Source organism: Mastacembelus armatus, chromosome 15, assembly GCF_900324485.2.
Source record: "Mastacembelus armatus chromosome 15, fMasArm1.2, whole genome shotgun sequence".
Taxonomy (NCBI): domain Eukaryota; kingdom Metazoa; phylum Chordata; class Actinopteri; order Synbranchiformes; family Mastacembelidae; genus Mastacembelus; species Mastacembelus armatus.
Window position 1 is genome coordinate 6,123,776 of NC_046647.1, and position 19,453 is coordinate 6,143,228.

The 19,453-nt window shown below is 41.3% G+C and overlaps 2 protein-coding genes across 2 annotated transcripts in view; one reads left to right on the top strand and one right to left on the bottom strand.

Annotated features, from left to right (window-relative positions):
• inpp5a (inositol polyphosphate-5-phosphatase A) overlaps positions 1-5,947 on the top strand; it is a 123,970-nt gene extending 118,023 nt beyond the window's left edge. The window contains exons 13-16 of the mRNA XM_026309146.2: positions 223-334; positions 2,812-2,880; positions 3,854-3,941; positions 4,238-5,947. Of these exons, the coding sequence (XP_026164931.1) occupies positions 223-334; positions 2,812-2,880; positions 3,854-3,934 (262 nt within the window). The 3' untranslated portion in view covers positions 3,935-3,941; positions 4,238-5,947. The remainder of the gene's footprint in view (positions 1-222; positions 335-2,811; positions 2,881-3,853; positions 3,942-4,237) is intronic.
• A 2,759-nt stretch (positions 5,948-8,706) lies between these two features.
• Positions 8,707-10,403, bottom strand: nkx6.2 (NK6 homeobox 2). Its single transcript, XM_026309813.1, has 3 exons — positions 9,974-10,403; positions 9,288-9,460; positions 8,707-8,986 (listed from the first exon to the last, which is right to left on the bottom strand). Exons 1-3 carry the CDS (start codon positions 10,401-10,403, stop codon positions 8,738-8,740), a joined length of 852 nt encoding a protein of 283 aa, XP_026165598.1. The 3' UTR covers positions 8,707-8,737.
• Positions 10,404-19,453: the final 9,050 nt, after the last annotated feature.

The following is a 19,453-nucleotide window of genomic DNA, read 5'->3' on the forward strand; positions in this document are numbered from 1 at the left end:
GAAAACACTTTGAGCTCTGTCTCTGAGATAAGATGGTGTGACATCTCATATTTATTACTTCTCTGCAGCCCTGCTGATTCATACATTTCATTTTCATCTTATTTGCTCTTCTCTGATGTCTTCTTTGTACAGCACTTATTAACGAGAAAATAAACTTGGTTATTACTTGGACACCGCGTCAAGCTGTATGAATGTGCTATAAATGTTTTTCTGTCTTTTCAGCTATCCATACAGTGAAGACAGCAGTCAGGGGAAGCAGTACATGAACACCAGATGCCCTGCCTGGTGTGACCGAATCCTTATGTCTCCCTCTGCCAGAGACCTGGTCTTAAAGGTGAGCCGTCCACTTCAGGGGTTTCTCGTTGCTTTTTAAAGTCATATTCCTTCGCATTTTCGCAAACATCACCACTCCTCCCTTAACTAAAGCACAGGGCTCTTCATTAGTGTCTCACTCATTATTTCTACAACTCCATCATCTTTGATCCACAATACCCCTCCCCTCCTCTTTCACTTCACAGATGGAACGATGAGGTGTCTGTGAATATTAATTTGAAACACTAAGCCATGGGTCCACCCAGACAGTATATATATCCCAGCTCTTAGAAAGCTCCAGTGGGCCCCATCTTCTTCATCAAGCCACAGATCTGTCTATTTCCTCAGAGTCAAACCCTGCAAGCTCTCGTTTGGCTTCAAATCCATCCCAGCATTGTAAACTCCAGACAATCTGCCACCTCTCTCCTCGCATCTCCCCCCTCCTCCTACAGCCTGTCCTGCAGTCTGTTCGCTCTTGACTCACTATTTAGTTTGCTGGAGGACTTAGAGATCCACCATGCAGCCTTGGAAAGTTTTCCCAGATTTGACAGTACCTCTGTTTGCCTCCTGAATTGGACTGCTATTGCCACAAAAATCAGCTTGTTAGAGTTGTCTCAGGTTTGACCTTAGTGGCCTGAGTCTTTTCAGAATGGGAACATGCAGGCTTTCATCTGTTAATGTGTGTGAAAGAGATGCAGCAGTGTATTGTACAGTAGCAGTCCACAGCAGGGGGCTGCTCAGGAAGTTTGGCTTTCTTTTGTCCGCTACAAATGAGAAATTCCTTCCTGATCTTTCTTCTTTACTGACTGAAGCATCACAAGAGCTTTACAGTCTGACCAGAACAATACAACACTGCCGTATTACAGTAAGTTATGGAAAAACAGACTGTAAGTATTTTAATAAAATTATAACACACATTTTGTTTTCCCCATTCAGCGTGTCAGTATCAGGTAAAGAGTGATTCACACACACACAGACACACACACACACATACACACAGCTGGGCTGTTGTTTGCTTTTCTTCCCCTCAAGCACTGGCTAATTGCTTGTAATGCGGGGACAGAGTGGAACAGTTAGTGTGTTCGCAGATTGGCTGATGATTCACTGAGCACACACTCTCAGGCTCCAAGCATTACAGATTGTTGAGACATGGGCCCGTAAACAACCCAGCGTGTGGCGTCATCTATCATGGCACGGTCGGTTAACTCGCCATCATGTTATTTTCTGCTTGCCGAGCCCTAACACGCCAAAGGTTGCCCGCTGGCTGTGTGGTGCGGCACCAGCTCCGGGAGCACCGGTAATGAATGTTTAGCCGAGCGAGCGCTCCCTCTCTGCCGGAGGGCCCCGGGTAATTTGTTTATCTGTCTAAAGATTATGCAGCCCGAAAATCCACAATTTTATGCTGCCTTTGTAAATTATCAAGTGTGTGTTTGATGAATGTATCTCAGGCTGGGGGAGGCAACGGCTCAGGGCGGGCTCCCAGACAAATAGAGAGGTGGCAGTGCGTGGCCCGCGAGAAAAGGTAGTGAGGTGGAGGCACGCCGTGTGCTGACCCTGCTCCACTGCAGGATTCGTTTGAAGTTAATTTAGATTCTGCTTTATGGTTCGTTCTCAGGCTTTGTCTCTCTTTCTTCTGAAGTGCCACTGCAGCTCACCGAGTCACAACTGGTAGCACCCACCAGCCTCTGTGTGTGTGTAAGTGGGGGTTGGAGTGCCTGTTTAAAAAGTCTTTAGTTCAACCAGACAAGTGTGATTTATACTGCAGTCTGCAGATCCATGTGTGAGTGGGTAACAGCCTCTTTGTGTGCAAAAAGTGATATTGAAACATGATTTTCTCTTAGATTACAGTGGGAGTATATTTGGTCAGATGGCAGATGTCCACTTTGTAAATCACTTGTGCTTTTCATTTCTTTTCACTGTGCACTGGTTTCAAAGTAAAAGCAGTGCTGAGTTTCTAAAGGTGCCTTCAGTTCAGTGGTTGCTTACAGTTTTCATAAATCAGCTGCTGTGCTGCTGCTCTGTGAGAATAAAACACTTTCATTTTAAGGAACATGACAAAACAAACTTACACTGTTTCTGATGTTTCCTGAATTATTTGCTATTCATAAATAAACTTTGATTAATTTTTATGTGCCTTCAAATGGCTTAACTTTACAATCTTAGTTATCTCATTGTCTGAGTGAAGTCTTTGTCAACAGTAATAAATAATTGTATAACTATTTATGGATGGCAGAATGTGAGGCTTTGTCAATGTGTAAGCTGCACACAAATAAAAAAGACTGAGCCTCTGTACCTTCGTTGTGTGACCTCTGCAGTGGACCAGGGTGAAACAACAACTATTTGTGTTACATATTGCACAGCAGGGTGTGTGAACACCGTACTGCTGACTCTGCATCCTTTGTGTATGAACTGTGCAACAGAAGCTGTACTGCACCACATTACGAAACATACTGTTGATCATGATCACTTTACCAAAATTTTGATTTTGTGTCTCTGCAGCCTGAAAATGAAGAGCGGGCGATAGTCTATGATAACATTGGGCCCAATGTCTGCATGGGGGACCACAAGGTAACAACACGGGCTCTACCCACATCTTCACTGTGTGTTATTGTGTTGTGACATTGTGTTGGGAATAAATAGTGACTAGAATGGGAAAGGACTGACTATATCCAACACATCTGTATCCAGTTTAGGGAAACAACTATTTGTATTACATTACTATACATGTATGAGGCTGATAGTGTTGGTAAAGTTTAGTTATACTATACTGACTATATTGCAGCATTTGACTTGAATTCAGCTTAGTTATTAACAAATATCTTATTATTGCAGTTTGAAGTGCCATTATTCCTCTGAGTGTAAGTATAAGGTTTTAGTGTCTAGTAGACTTACAGGTTGTTTAAGCTGCTGTAACAGAGGGACAAGGAAACTGTGAAGCATAAGCAATCATTTTGATCAAGAATTGAAACAATAAACCTGAGAATAAACATACAGTAAATATATCATGCAAATAAATGTCACCTTTGAACAAAGAGGACCTACAGAAAAGCCAAAAAGCCCTAACTCTCAGCTGTTGACAGGATGAAGCTAAAGCAGTAGTAGAGGTTATCTTATCAGATCTGTCTCTCTTTTTGTAAAGCTGATTGTATAGAAAGTGTTTAACACTTTAGCCTCAGTCTGTGCTGTGCCAGACTAGAGGTTTTAAACTGAATGAGAGGCGCCTTAAGTCAGACCTTTCATCATTACATAGTGTGACATAGACAGTAGTGTGTGTGTGCGAGGTGACCTGAGCACACTGACAGATACTACAGCAGCCCTCACCTCCAAGCCTCACACTGCTGTCGGCAGCTGGCTATGTTTAAAAAAAATGTCCAGCGTAGTTAGCGCACAGACTCAAAAAGCCACAGTGCTGCTGTGTGAGTTTAACCTGTGTGTCATAGGTGTCCAGAGAGGGAAGGAGTGTGTAAGCTGTCCCAGAAAACATTGGAAGGATCTTTAACTTGTTGTTCCTAACTCTGGTTTGTCTCTGTCCCCCTGCCAGCCTGTCTTCCTGTCCTTCCGAATAACAGCGGGGGCAGGTAAACCTAATGCAAATAAGCACAAGTGTTGTGTGGTGCAGTGATGTCGTGGTAAATATTCATTTTTCTTTATTATAATTCTTTCCATTGTTGCATTGTTTGCTTTGATTTGCTTGATTTTTTTATTACTTTGCACAAATTTGTCTGAAGGCAGATGTGCCTGTTTGAAGAGTTTTATTCCAGAATAAAACACGATTGCTTATTACTTAAAATGCTTTGGTCATTTTAAGACATTTAGGTGCACCTTGTATTTTAACATTGCAAAGAGTGGAAGTCAGGTCATTTTCTCTGATTAAAGACGAGGCTTAATATTTAGGGATAAAACCTCTGTTTTTATTTCTCCACAGGGAAGTGTTGCCAAAGGGGGGAGAACATATTCCATGAAGCGCCTCTGAGAGAACACCAGAGAAACTAACAGGACATCAGCACACACACACACACACACACACAAACACACTCACACGCACACACATAAACACACATTTGCACACACACTTTGCACAAGCGTACACTGAAGAACCTACACAAACTTTTTCAGCAGTGCTGATCAGTTGCAGTTGTTCTGACACCTCATCCCTACAAACACCAAGCCGTTTTCTCTCCATGAAACACTTGTTGAGATGTGGACTAGCACCCGAGGGCCCGGCTCCAGACAAGACACACATCGCTGACCTCACCGTTGCCATGCAACCCCGTTCCCCATAAAGAAAAAGGACGGAGGACTCTTTTCCATTACACAGCGTCGTTGCCAAAACTCTAATTGAAACCAGTCCAACTACATACTTTTAGACACCATACTTGCCATTTTTAGGTATGCGTCTATATATAGAAGCTACTTTCCATACAGTATGTAAGGTGTTTTAAAAAAAGAAAAGTGCAATGCAAAAAAAGTTGTATATCTATATTGTTAGGTTTATTTGTACATTGAACAGTATAACATAGAGTTGTTAATGGTTTTAGTGCCGTTCTCTTTTCTGACCAAACTTTGTGGTCCCTTTGTTGGAATAGATAGAACATTTCAGTTCATTTCAACAATTTATATATATATATATAATTTTTTTTTTTTTTTCGTTTTGTTTTTGAGTTGATGTTGTTTGCACACCACACTGCCATGCCTGACACATCAGTTGAGTCTCATTTTATATACTGTACTTTTTAAAGAGATAATTTATAATTCTTACCAAAATGTTGATGCTGAAGTGCAGTGCAGAGTGTTGCAGCAGCCACAGTGACCTTTGAATAGTCAGTACAAGAAGAAGCTCTTCAGTGATTTATTGCCTATCCAAGAATGTTTTAAGCAGTGCCATAGACCATACAAGTATATAAGATCATGTTTCATATATAGCACTCTCATATTATTTGATTATTATTCTTACTCTAACTTATTTCTATAATATTATGGTTCTGAATGTAATATTTTAGATAGGCTTGGATATCCTTAAAATGTAAACTGTTCCTTGTCTATTTTTGTTACTGCATTATGGTGCCAAGTATCCTACACTGAAGTGTGTGAGAGTTAGAAAAAGCTTAAGTGAGACGGTAAAGGCGTTCATTCTGAAATGTTGAGAAAGACAAACTCTAAATGCTGGGAAAGAGCAGGGAGCGTTGCTTTTAATTTTTGTATGTAGCCTTCAGCAGCCTTCGTTGCCAATAATTTGAGCATTACAGGGGCGGTCGGAGACGCCATCCTTTTCTTTTATCGATTTCATTTACTACACTACAGATTTCAGACTGTGTGAAGCCGTCACACTGATCCTCCGTGATTTTTTTTTTCATCTAAATCACCGCAAGTGGAAATGATTTTGTGCCTGCCGCAGAATTTATGTTGTCTTGTGTGACTTGGTTCGTAGGCAAAAGGTTTTAAAAAAAAAAAAAAAAGCCTGCTTGTTCTTGTTCCTGCTGATCATCCTGAGTATACTTTAGGAGTATAAGCCGCAGTTTTTCTTCACTCCATCTTATAAAAGCAGATAGAGATTTTTCTTCTAGCCCCTTCTGGACGGCCTGGCCTCTACTGTAGGTGATGCACTTCTCAAGCAATAAAAAACCATTAGAGCTCAGTGGCTGTTTGTCCTCATTGCCTCTCATTTTAGCCCCTTACTACACAATAAGAGCTCCTAATGAAAAGGTCTTCATCAATTAGCCCCCCCGCTGGATCATCAGTGTATTATTAGTGTACTGTTACAGTGGTCCTATCCTGTGATTGGCCGCACCAACAGGGATGAGAGTTGCAGTTTCCTCTGGTCGTTTTTCTTCAGGGACATGCACTGTGACACCACCTTTAATTGTCACACAGCCGCCATCGATAAATCATATTTCTATGGGATAAGACATCCTATAATATCGACTTTATGTAGGATAATTATATTTTCAATACACGTTTGTATCGTAACATTGGAGAATAATCCCACAGGATGCTTTCTATAGGTTGTATAATTATTTTACTCACTAAAGAAAACGCGTAATTCGGGGCGGAGGAAAGTTGGCCGCAGGAGGCCAGAACGGACTCATATAAATCCATATCAAATCTTTTTATTAGCCTTTAGTCCTATCCAGCCTGTGCCTGGCCTGAACAATCCAGCACTTCCCTCGGCAGAAAATGGGAAAGTGAAGAGCAGTTATTTTATGTTGGCCTACCAAAAGTTTTAAGAGCGGAGTCCCTGTTTCTTGCCCAGTAATTACAGGCACATGTCCAGGGAGGATTTTTTTTTTTTTTTTTGGTTATTTGTTTCAGAGTCGCCTTATATAAAAGCAAATTATCTCAGGTTCCCAGGAGAAAAGTGTTCGTTTGACGGCTCGTTTCTGACGTGCAGAACCCGGGAGCCGCTGCAGACGCTCCCACTCAGTGTGGCTGCAGTACCACGGTACCGACAGCGGGGGCGCACTTCTCCGAAACATCTCTTAGCTCTTCACACCAAACACAGAGCATCATAAAGGCATAACACCGATTTGTCTTAAATAAATGAATAATAAATTAAACCCCGGGTCATTTCCCAACACCCCCACAGGAACCCAGTAAGGCCCCAACGAGTTTATCTATCAATCAGCTGGGGAAAAGGAAATGATGCAAAATACAAAATCCGTTATTAAAAGATAAGACGACATTATTATTATTATCAATATTATTATTATTGTTGATGTTGTTTTTTATTATATATTTTAGTTTAATAGGCTACTTGTATAATTTTAAATAATATTTTAAACAAAATCCAACATGTGACCATTAGCTATAATAATAACGCAGTAGGCCTACAGAATCTGTATTTCTTGATTTTATGTGTTATTGAAAGAGAAACATCAAAGCAGAAGCTAAAGACATTTACATTTTACAATATGTATTTTACTACTGGGTTCTTTTAGGTTTCCCTGTTTTCTGTCCTTCTAACTTTTCTAAAATGTAAATTAGTCCTCTAAAATCATGGTTATCATGTTACCAATAATGAAATTCAATTATTAAGAGTCATGAATTTATTTTTAATTTATATTAAGCCCATACATTAAAACAAAACCCAAAAAAACAAAAAAAAAATGCTTGTTAAATAATTTATTCATAATACAAAGTGTTTTTTTTTCTTCCTATAACTTTCCTGGAAGCAATAATAATCTCTTTAATTCCAACATAAACGATGGTCCAGTTTTCTATTCCGCTGTGCGATGAGGTAAAGCATAAAGTCTTCCAAATGAGATCAAAAAGCAAAGTGTGGACTTATGTGATGTCGTTAAAACAAGCGGTTTGGTCTTTACACTGATTATTTACAGCATTTTGCGCCTGTACATTTATGTGCCGCTGCAGAACAGAGAGCTGTAAAACGTGGGGCGACATTACTGTGCAGAAAATAAAAACGAAGCAGCAGTTACATCTGAGGAGGAATAAGCGCGTCAGGGCTGTGGAGGGAATCGAGGCTGCCACGTTTCCACTGCTTGAAACAACATAAGTTATTCAGTAAAAAATATATACAATCTCACGCACATTTTCATCTTTAGGTTACAGCACAACTCATTCATTCATCTCAAATCTGAGCCCCCGCAAACATTTTCTTCTCTCGTCTTTTAGGACAGTGGATACCCTGGTTACACTGAGCTTTAGAAGCGTCACAGGCCCCGTTTACACCTGTCGTTTTAAACATGCGTCTGGGATCCGGATCAGTGTTGGCTGCTCATAAATCAGTTCTTTTAAAAACCAAAAATGAGATTACCGTTGAATTATCCCAAAAATGATGTGCACTTTCTTCATGGCAGAGTGGAAAAAGACTGGCAATAACGTCTTCACATGACAAAATATTAATAACATCATTACAATTCTATCAGCGGTTAGCAGTAATCTTCAGAGGAGGATGGGGAGGATAATGTTAACAAGTGTCAGGAGTAAAGTAACATTTGTGGAATAAAAGTAATGAGTCACACTAAGAAGTCCAACACTGACCCGGACTGTACATTGTATTTAGTTTACATTTATATGTGTTGTAAAAACTCCAGTTATATGCGTAAAAACTGGTTTGCGTCGCCAGGTTCCTGTCCAATATTTGTGTCCTTTCAACTGACATGAACCTGTCACCGTCAGTCTGCTGGCAGTCCAGTTCTGACAGGAGTTATATATCCGTGTGTACATAGTCTGTAAGTGGGTTCAGATGCAGCCAAATGCGTCTCTGGACACGTTTTGGTGAGCGGCTCTTCAGTGCGTCTCGGCGCACATTTTACGCATTTTCTTGCTCTATGTGAGCAAAATGCGATGCCCTCTGACGCATGTTCACAAAGTCAGGTGAAAAGGGGCCACAACGTGTGCGACAAGTCTCTGTTGGACCCTTTGACCCCCCTCCCCTTCTCCTCAATGTGGCCCCCAGCTGTGGCCATCACAAGGTGTCCGAGCTGTTACTGCAGGGGCTGATCAGCGCCAGGTTGGTGGCCTTGTGCTTTTTCAACAGTCTCGTGATTTTCTCGTCATCTGAATTTGGGTCCAGTGGTTTGTTGTACTCGTCGTCGTCCTCGTTATCCGAGCTCTCCTTCATCTTCTCCGTCTCAGAGTCGTGCTTCTTCTTGGCCGAGGCCATTTCCGCTGCGTGTCTCTTCCGCCATTTAGTTCTTCTGTTCTGAAACCAAACCTGTTGAGGAGAGAGAGGCAGAGCGTGTTGAAACGCGCACACACAGATCAACAGGTCCCGACAGAAACAGCTAGTCCGGAGATCAATTAAAGTGATTATTTATCATTACTATTATTATTATTATTATTATTATGGATGTTGTTATTATTATAATTGTCATCATCATCATTATTACCATTACTGATATTATTATTATTATTAGGCATATCAGAAATAACTTCTGTTCTTGGCCTGCTAAGCCAAAAGTCCAAAGCTGCCAGATAATATTTCCACCTTTGAGCCGGTCTTTGACGGTCCTTACCTTCACTTGGCTCTCGGTCATTCCTAACGAGTAGGCCAGGCGGGCTCTCTCTGGGCCGGCCAGGTACTTCGTCTGCTCGAACGTTTTTTCCAGTGCAAAGATTTGCTGTCCTGAAAACGTCGGTCTGGAGTGTTTCTTCTTGCCGTCCTTGTCCACCATGATATTAGCCTGGGCTGGAGGAGAAATGAGCACAAGGTTATTCACAAAGTTTGATTTAAACATGTTTACACGCATGCTCTTATCACATGCTATGCTCCTCTAAGTTACACATTTGCGCCACAGTTAAAAAGAGTCGCAAATATTCTTAAAACTCCTCCAAATTACTTTTGACTGTGGTGCTGTCATTATGTTACATCTTTCTAAGTTGTGCCGCATTAAAGTGTTTGTATCAGCCACATACAGGATAACGTGATGATGATGATGATGATGATGATGATGATGATGATAAGAACAGCTGTAGATGACCTGTGGGAAATATCTTACAGCTGTGGTTGTGTGTGTGTGGTTGTGTGTGTGTGTGTGTGTTTGCTCTGTGTACTGACACTTCCAGGCCCAAGTGTCTAAAATCATAAGACAAGCAGCAGCACAGACCTACAGAAACACTGCAGCCTCACACAGGACCCGGAGCTTTCCCTGCACTTCTACAGTTCACTGACCCCTAAAGTGTTAAAACGTCAGGACTTTACCAGGACAGGGAACTCGCGGGTCCCTCCAGGGAGAGCTCTGCATCACCCCGGGCCAGAAGATGGGCGCTCTCCCCGGCAGCTCGGCCAGGGGCTTCGGGTACCGCGACACGGCCGGGCTGAAGTACATCCCCGCTGCCGCTGCGGCCGCGGTGGTGGCCAGGCCGTTAATCCTGGGGAAGCCGGACAGCAGCTGCCCGGCCGTGGTGATGGGTCTTCCCAAGATGTCGCTTATTCCGTGCGGAGTCGCTCCGGAGATCTGGGAGTTGAGGTTAGAGAGCGGAGGTGCCTTGAAGCCCGCCGGGCTCTGCTGCAGCGCGTACGGGAACAGGGATGTCTTCATCTCGGTCATGTTGTGCAACGCCGCCAGCGGGGTGCTGCCCAGGACGAAAGCACTCTGCCGGTTAGCCTCCATCTGCCCGACCGCTAACATTTGTGAACATGAAACACCAAAGTCGCCTGGATAAAAACGGCTAAATAAAATAACCAGACAGAATAAAGGCGCAGAGCGGTCTGGGACTGAGGAGGAGCCAGGCCACTTCTGCCGCCTCCTCCAAAAGTATCCTGGATGAGGACGAGGATTCTCGGAATGAGGGAAAACTTGGGAGAAACCGAACTTCAGGTCTCTGGGGACGTGAAGAGCCCGGTCAAACTCCAGTAAAGCCTCTCCGCGTGTTTGTTTGGGTCGCAGTCTGGGAGCTGGGAGTCGGCTGCATGCGGGAATCCTGGTCTGATGATGTTTTTAGTGGTTTTGATGGGAACCATTAACGGCCCGGCGCGTCCGTCCATAAATTGAGTCGCTCTACGCTGCGAGAGAAGCGGGACCCGCTGATAACAGCCCAGCCACCTGCACGCGCGCTATTCCCATTGGACAGGGCTGAGTGAGACTGCGCCGTGATTGGCGGAGACCGAGACTCCGCTGCTTCGCACGTGCGTCGCCGCGGCACGGATGCTGCATTGACGTGATGTCGAAAATATGAGTTTTCAGTTACGCTGCAAATGAACGACCAACTTCAGTGCTTGTTAGGACTGACAGGATTTGTTTATGATAGATGGTACCCACGTTGAGGAAAGTGACGGTGCAAATCGGGACAACAACTAAAAAAAAAACAGCAGACATAACAGGTCTTTATAATTAGGTTTATACATTTCAATATAAAACATGTTCCGTGGGGGTAGCCACGGATCAGCATGATCTCTGAGTTAACTGCTGTATTTCTTATCATATATAGAACCGACTGTGTTATTATTCACAACTAACACCACTTGGATGTTCCAAATGCTAAAACATAAAATGCTTGAAGTCGAGATATCGGAGTCGTCCTTGAATGCATCAAAAACCACAGTCTATTAAGATCTTTAGCGCTACTCTTAATGACGCGTCTGACACCGTGGAAATAACTGTGTCCACCCGTGACAAAGAATATACATTTACATTAGTATAAGCTGTTAGCGCAGACGGTGTGAGTGGAAACGGAGCCGCTCGGAAGGAAGACATTTTTCACGCTTTTATTGTATTTGACGTAGACTAAAGATTTTAAATAAAATAGACATCAGCCTGTGATCTCGATTTATATTATATAGCTGGATTTAAATTTGATATATAATAATTTGGAAATTAAAACGCGTTTTTGATTTTCTTTCCATAATATTTTAAATATTTTGTCATTGTTCAAAATGAGTTAGGCCTATTAAAAAAAAAAAAAAAAGATTAGGAGTTCCCTCACTTTCCTTGTTGGACATCCCCATAGTTTCATGTTTTTCATGTGACAGAGCTGGATAAAAATAAGAAGAGCCAAAGGCCTTTCAGCTCGAGCCGAACAGGATCGTAAACTGTTGTGAAGGAGCGAGCTCGGATTTATACGAGTGAGATAATCAGTGTTTTTGAGACAAACTGCGTTATTATGGGGAAAGTGTGTGAGAAAAAGCAGCAGGCTCCAGTCATCACTCTGAGTGCTGCAATATTTTATGGAGATGTGAGAAGGTTGTAAGAGTGAAATATGGCCACGTTAGCATTTGAAAGGCTTCAGCAAATGCACCTTGCTGCCCATTTGCTCACCGGGGAAAGACTGTGGATTTTAAAACGCGAGGTGATTCACAATTTTGACTGTATTTCTTCAAGTTGGAAGGATTTAGTACACACGTTTTCTAATTCTGCAAATGGCCCTCTATTTCTAATTCATATCCGTATATCTCTCCTGATTGTATACATTGATTTTATTATCTTGTTTTAAGGTCTTTTTAAAATGATCACTATGGGGAAGCTGTTGAAAAAAATGAATAGGCTCCGCCGCCTGTGTTTTTTGGAGCATGTCCGCTATTCTTGGTTTTTTTTTCTGTGAAATGTCAGTAAGCTGGATAAAGCAGTTACTGTCTGACCCAGTGTGAGATCAATGTCTGAAAAATTGGCACTTTTTCCAGTTCATCTACAGTCGGAGACGAGAGGTGCCAAACAGCCCGTCACCCTAAAACCATAATGACTGTTTAACATAATGGATGATTTCTATTTTTATCTCATCAATGTACAACTAATTGAAGTTTAAGCCCTTAAACTCAAATTTGTTAAAGAAACGGTGCGTCCTAACGAAACGGAGGGTGAAACCAGTGATTAATAATTATTCAAATAGATAATTAAACCAGTGGTTGGTTTTTATGCTTAAAGAGACGTAGACTGAGAGTTGACCATATCCACATTATTATTTTAAACACAGACTAATACAATTCCAAACAACAACACTGGTCAATAATAAACCCTTAATGACACATTTATACAAAATGTAGATTTTCTGAGCCTATTGTTTATTATGTTTACTGTGGTGAAATGTAAACCTGTTGCTCAGCCTGATTTCTGCCGATTTTTAATAATCGGCTGTTGGCCTGCTGACGGCGCGGACCGCAGGCCTTTGTCCTGCCTCTGCAGGAAAATGGCTTAATAAAGATAATGTTATCAGAGTGTAACCTCGACACAAATGGGAATTGACAGAGCAGTGACGGGGACGATAAGCAGATGTTTGGACAAAAAGACGCTTGTTGCAGTCAGTAAACGGGGGTCTGGACTCACAGAGGCGCTCAGCTGCTTCAGCGCCGCTCAGCGTCTCTCCGTCCTCCAGACACTTGACAATTAAATGCAGAGGTCTACATGTTTTTATTCATTTCAACAACAGAATTTCACAAGCTGACCCCTCAGCATGTTGAGCCACTTCTTACTGTGGAGATGTTTCCACACAGCTGCAGTGCAAAGCGAAAAAGCAGCAGGGTCGTGCTGAACAGATCTGCTCCGTTAGGTACAGCATATAGTCGCCAGTGTTACATCAACACTAGAATGGGTTTAGGCCTATACGTGAACAGTAGAAACATATAAAGACATTCAGGGTTTATTTGACACTGGTGATTTTGCTGTGTGGTTGGGCGCAGCAGAGATGAGCGGTCAGGTTTGAGACGGCTGGTTGGGATTAGGAGTAAGGCTGGTTCAGATAAAGGGACACAGACCTCACAGAACAGCGCGACCCCTTCAAACCTATAATTGGCCTATAAACTGGACAGTGCGCAGGAAAGAAAATAGAAAAAGTCTATGATTTGGCCAGGGGCGCCCTCTTGTGGCACAAACAGGCACCAATTTACATCACTGCAAATTGTCCTGGAAGCTGGGACTTCGTAAAGCTCAGAGGTGTCAGACACAAGTTATGCTGCTACTAACTTGAAATGATGTGTGGCTGTATGGAAGGCCACTGTTTAAAAACACTGCAGCTGAATCCTTTCTGAAACGAGGTAAAGCGATGAGTCAAAAACAGCCACTGACATATTTTGATTAATCATTATATCATTTTGCACTTTGGCTGATTGTTGATGAAGAATGAAAACAGTGAAAAATAGTGTGCAGAAAAACAAATTAATAGTATTTAAATGCACCTAAAAAACCCTTTAAAAAACAAAGGAGTGTGCAGTGTTTCCATGACAGTGGCCTCAGTCATTTTATCTATTTTACTCTTAGAACAATGATTTTGTTAAAACGGACATTTATCTCTCAAACTCATATTCACAGTTTAATTTGTTGATCTTGTAAATCCTGAAATACTGAGTTAAAACACTTAAATCACATATACAACCAGTATGTTTGTTTTTAGTCATGAATGCTGCATGTGCACCACAGGAGGCGCTGTAACACACGTCATCCTGCCAATTTCTAACTGAATATACAGTAACATTCACCTTTATGTTTAGTTATTGTCCATCCTCAGCAGCTGGGGGTTGACTACAATTTGAGGTGTGTTTTTTTTTTTTTTTTTTTGTTTTTTTACATCCTTTTGTTGCAATTTCATTATTAGGTATTAATACATAAGGTACAACAAATAGCTAGCTAACCCTCAGTCTAGAGTCAAGACCTTTCCATTCAACCAGCTAAAACATGATTAAAATCAATTCAAATGTGAAATATATTCAATCCTCAAATTATCTTAGTTTGGTTCCAAAAACCAGTTAAGAAATCAATGCCCACTACCCTGCACAGTGGGTACCACAGATGTGCCTTTCCTCCAGTCTGGAGTACAAGGATTCCCCAGATGGAAAAATGCCAGCACACAGTGGTTTTGCACACAGCTCCTAGAAGCAGTACTTACAGCCAAGTGTAGGCTATCTCATTATTTTGCCCCACACCAGTCCAGCTGCTGGCAGCAACATGTTCATAAAGTGTTTTTAGGGCCAATAATAATCAACACATATTAGTAAATGTGAGTTTACTACATGTTGCATTCATCGTGAATATTGTCGAGTCACATCCAAACATTAGAGAACCTCCACATATTGAGTGATCAGATTCATACTGCATATCTGACACAGCTTAGAAAACATATTAAAATTGACCACTTTAATAGAGACTGAGAGAAATGTTCCACATTGAAATCATTTTATGAAAGGAAATTGTTCAACATATAATGCTATGGTTTACAGTAGGCTACACCATGTGCTTCAAGATATCTCCTGTCATTGGTTTATTAATTGCAGGCACTCTTCTCAGCTCTAACGTATGCAAATTTACTGTCATGTGATTGTAGCACTGTCAATGCTTAATCTTATTTGTTCCAACTAGTTATTAGAGCACAGTATTTGTATCTGCAGGAGTGACAGGATGTCCTTGTGTCCCACTGAGCTCTGATACACGTCCCGCATACAGTCTTATTTAATGTGGGAAACCTGACACAAGTAGGACCTAGAGTAATATCTAATCCTGAAGTGGGTATTAGGACAGACCGATGGGGTTCCCAAGCCTTGTTTGTCTTGGCCCCCTCCTGATAGCCTGCCTCCTGTTTCTTTATCATTTCTCTATGAACCTGTCATAGGTATAAAGCATAGGTAGAACTAATTACCATTAAAATGACTTTGTCCCAGCAGTTATCACAGTGCAATGAATTAACTGTAGCTTTTCTTTGTCCGGTGATCATGTAGAGTGAGGTAGTCATTAATGTATCTAAAGAGTGACCATGCTGTTAAATTTTTGTTAGATATTTTCTACTGTTATAGTTAAAATACGGTTTGTAAAAGTTCTCCCTGCAGAAGTTTACAGTCCACACATCCATTGAAGGGTATGAACCCTGGAAACCACTAGATGGCAACCTGCAACGAGAACAGGGCCGGGAAACTCCAGGTCTGAGGTCTCTGCCCTCATGTACCTTCTGCCTTCTGCAAAACACTGAACACACTTGTAGACATTAGACAGTTTCAAATGACCACACCTGTGAACTACTTGGTTGAACACAAGCACCAGGTATGCAGACATGCTTACAGCTCTTTTTTTTAATTGCTAAAACACAATTTTTGGAAAAAAAAAACCACACACACACACCAATCAGGATTAAGCACTACAAAAATCCAACAGGTGAGTTAACCTGACTGTAAGAAAAATGGAGGCCATCAGAGGAAGAGTGGGGAACAATCTTTCTTTGCATTTTTCCACTAACTAGCAGCCCCTGGTGTTAATGACACCAAATATTCAAACATATCTACAGACAGGGAGACAACGCCACCCAGTGGTTGGGGGTTTAAACACAAATAATGTTGGCCCTAGAAATAAAACAGAAGCTCACACAATAATAACACTAAACTCATTTATTCTAACCTACTCAACCCTAACCTCCTACATGTATGGTATGTTTACATCCAAATTAAATTGACTCTCTATAAAACCGACTTGTAGACCTGTTATTCTACAAACCATTTAACAGGTTTGTTCATGCCATACACTTGACTTAAAGGCCTGTGTAACCTGAGTGGATTCCTGTGTTTGTTTCATTTAATCAGAGTGAATGTCTGTATTACAATGATCCTGGTGGAAGTAATGTAAATTGTGGTATGATGAGAAAAGTCATGTCAGGACTTATTTTTCTCAACACAACCATTTCTTATCTTTCTGTTTGTTTTCATGCTATGTGGCCATTTGAAAACCAGGGAGGCAGAGCTGCATTACAGCATGGATCAGGGAGCAATAACTCAGGGGACTTGAGGGAAATGAAAGCACTGGGTGGTGTAGCCAGCCTTTTATTGACCACAGCTTTGACAAACATTGTTTTTGGCCAAATACTCAGGCAGCCTGTTTGTTGGGCCTGGACAGGACCAACTTTCCTGGATACTTGAGGATTTTGGAGTATCATCTGCTTAAATTTGCCATGGTTACCACTCTGAACGTTGGTTTAACAAAGGCTACACTGCCAGTTTATTGCTTTGTGTTTGCATCATGAACAAGTATGAAAACATGACATAGATTGTGTTTGACAAATGATTTCTATTTTTTTTCATTCTGAATGTGGCATCCCTATGCTCTTCTTGGTGTACTGTATATCTTATTAATAATTACACTTTGTAGTGTTCTGATACTGGATTTGCAAGGAAGTCAACCACGCCATGAAGGACTGCAGAATGTTGCAAATAACCCAGATCATTTTGACATGAACGCTTCATTCACAAAGTCAGAATAAAGAGTATTTGTGGTTTCAAGCACTGAACGTAAATCAACCAACAATGATTTTTGAACTTTCAAGATGCATGAAACAATAATGACACCATTGATGTTCTACTAGCAGTAGTTTATTCTAATGAGTATAGTCCATTTACTGCTATTCACATTGCAATTTGCACCTGCACTTTTTATGGACATAAGTCTATGAAATACCTCTTGTCTATATTGAGAATAGATCACACAGTTGTGGAAAGTCCAAAGTCCCACTTATAGCTGTGTTTGAATGGTTATTGTTTGCAGGTCTCAGGTCATGTTAGCACCAACCTAATATTTGGTTTGTGAAAAGGAAGCTATTGAGTATCATCCTGCAATATGTGGCAGAATCAGGTGCATCTCAGTTTGTCCAACTAGGTATGTGGCAGCATAATCATATCAGACAGAATTGTCAAATGAGTCTTTCTTGGGGTGTCTAGATTAAATATACTGTGATTTAGCTTTGTTTTGGGGTGTTGAAATGAAATATCTGTCAATTGTGAAGCATTAACCTTTTCCTAAAATGTTAATGTCTTGAAAAAAACATTGGTTTAGAGTATTCAGAAAGCTTGTTTGTCACAGATGTCCAACATGTGAAATCTGTGTCCTTTTGGTGAGTCACAGAGTTCAGCAAACCCATTTGTGATGAGAAACATTTCATTTCTCAGCAGTAAGGATAGACGTTAAATGGGCTGGTGAAGCTGAAAAAGTTCTTTGGTTATCAGGTTGATGAGCAGAGGAGATAGGGAGTTGGGTGGTGGAGTTGGAACACCCAGGAAGGTCAATGCAGCGTCTGGTGGTTTCCTAACCAGTGTCAGCGATGAGATTAATGTAATGCCTCCTGTTAGGCAGATATCAAGGATACCCACCAGGCTGTCTCGGAGAGCTGGAGCGCCCACAGGGTCAGGCTGATTGATTGCTCTGACACCCAAAGGTCAGCACTGCTAGTGCTCTTCTGCCTCTGATGCAACCCGAAGGCCTCAGCAGCTGCTGTTATGTAAATTTTCTCCTCTTTCCTAAAAAAATGTGCATTTCTTGTTGTTAAGTACAGTTGTCAGGGATGGAGCGTCAACGTCTGCTCTCCTTGAAAGCTGGTCGTTCCACTTTGGCTGCTACTGGTATTTATGGCAGCGCAAATAAGAAGTGAGAGAGTTAAAGACAGATGACTGATATTGAGATTAAGAAAAATGAGTCCTGGCAGCAGTGTCCATTCCCCATGCTGTTGTTTCTGGGTCAGAAGTTACAATTACCCAGCCAGCAGGGATATTTCATGAAACAATGCCCACTGAGTTTACCCTTAATGAGCAAGTTTGTGGAAGTAAACTTTTAATCAATATTTTAAGTGTCTGATAAAGGCAGATTTTGTCTTTTAAAGAAGCAATTAGTGTCTAGATTATCGATTAATCAGAAACCCCAGTGCTGCTTCTTTGTTTGTATGAGGCTCTTTGTGGCAGCTCGGCAGCTCATTTGCTCCCTAACGGAGATACAGTGGTGGGGACAGTCAAAAGCGGAGAGGGTAATGCTGTAGAAGGAGGGTAGGAATGAGGAGGGGAGATATTGCTGCATGATACCTACTATCACCACTGTAATTAATTATATTCATCAAGTGTCACAGCTCTTTAAAGTACTGTATAAAGCATTAGCCTGTACAGCACATCCTTGTGAGCTTTCAAATTAAGACATATTAGCTGATACTGTCCAAACTCTTCCATGTCCAGTGTCTATGGAGTTAAAGGTCATGATGCTGGGTAAATCAGCAGCTGGGGATAAAACATTAAATCAATATTATGTATGAGCATCATTAGTGTTGTAATTGTTTTCCTTGGTGATGAGGTTTCACATACTAATGTCATGGCTGATTATAGAAGCAGGCCTCAAAAAGGTCTCTGTGGTCCAGAATAAAGGCTGGCAGATAACAGTGATCTGTCAAAAGGAGGGATTGACTCAGGCTTCAATTGGCTCGGGATGATACCTCATTATAGAATCTGAATGTAAAGGAACAGAAAAACAGGACTTCGGCTGGATTGTGTAGAAATGAGAGGCTGTAATTAGAGCATAACCTAGCCTGTCATGTCAGACAGGTAAACATCCAGCCACATAGAAGTACGAACAATTGAAGGTATTGTTCAGACACACTGACTGGCAGACCATTCAGACCAATTAATAGCCTCAGCTCATAGATTCAGACCTGATTTTGCGGGTAAATCAGGGTCAGATTGTAAGCGCACAGTGACCTGGCTTCCTTTCAGCTTCTGGTGCAGCAGTGAAACTATTATTTTTTATTGAGTTCTGTGAATGACTTGCATTGTCAGTAATCATCATCATATGATGATTACTGCGTCATCAGAAATGAAAAAAAAAAAAAACAACCAAAAATATAAATTCCACCAAGCCACATAGTTTACTTTTGATAAAATAATGTTGAAACAGCTTAAATCAGTATTTTTATATAGATAATGGATCACATGACTATTTGCATAGTGATAAACTCACAGACCAAT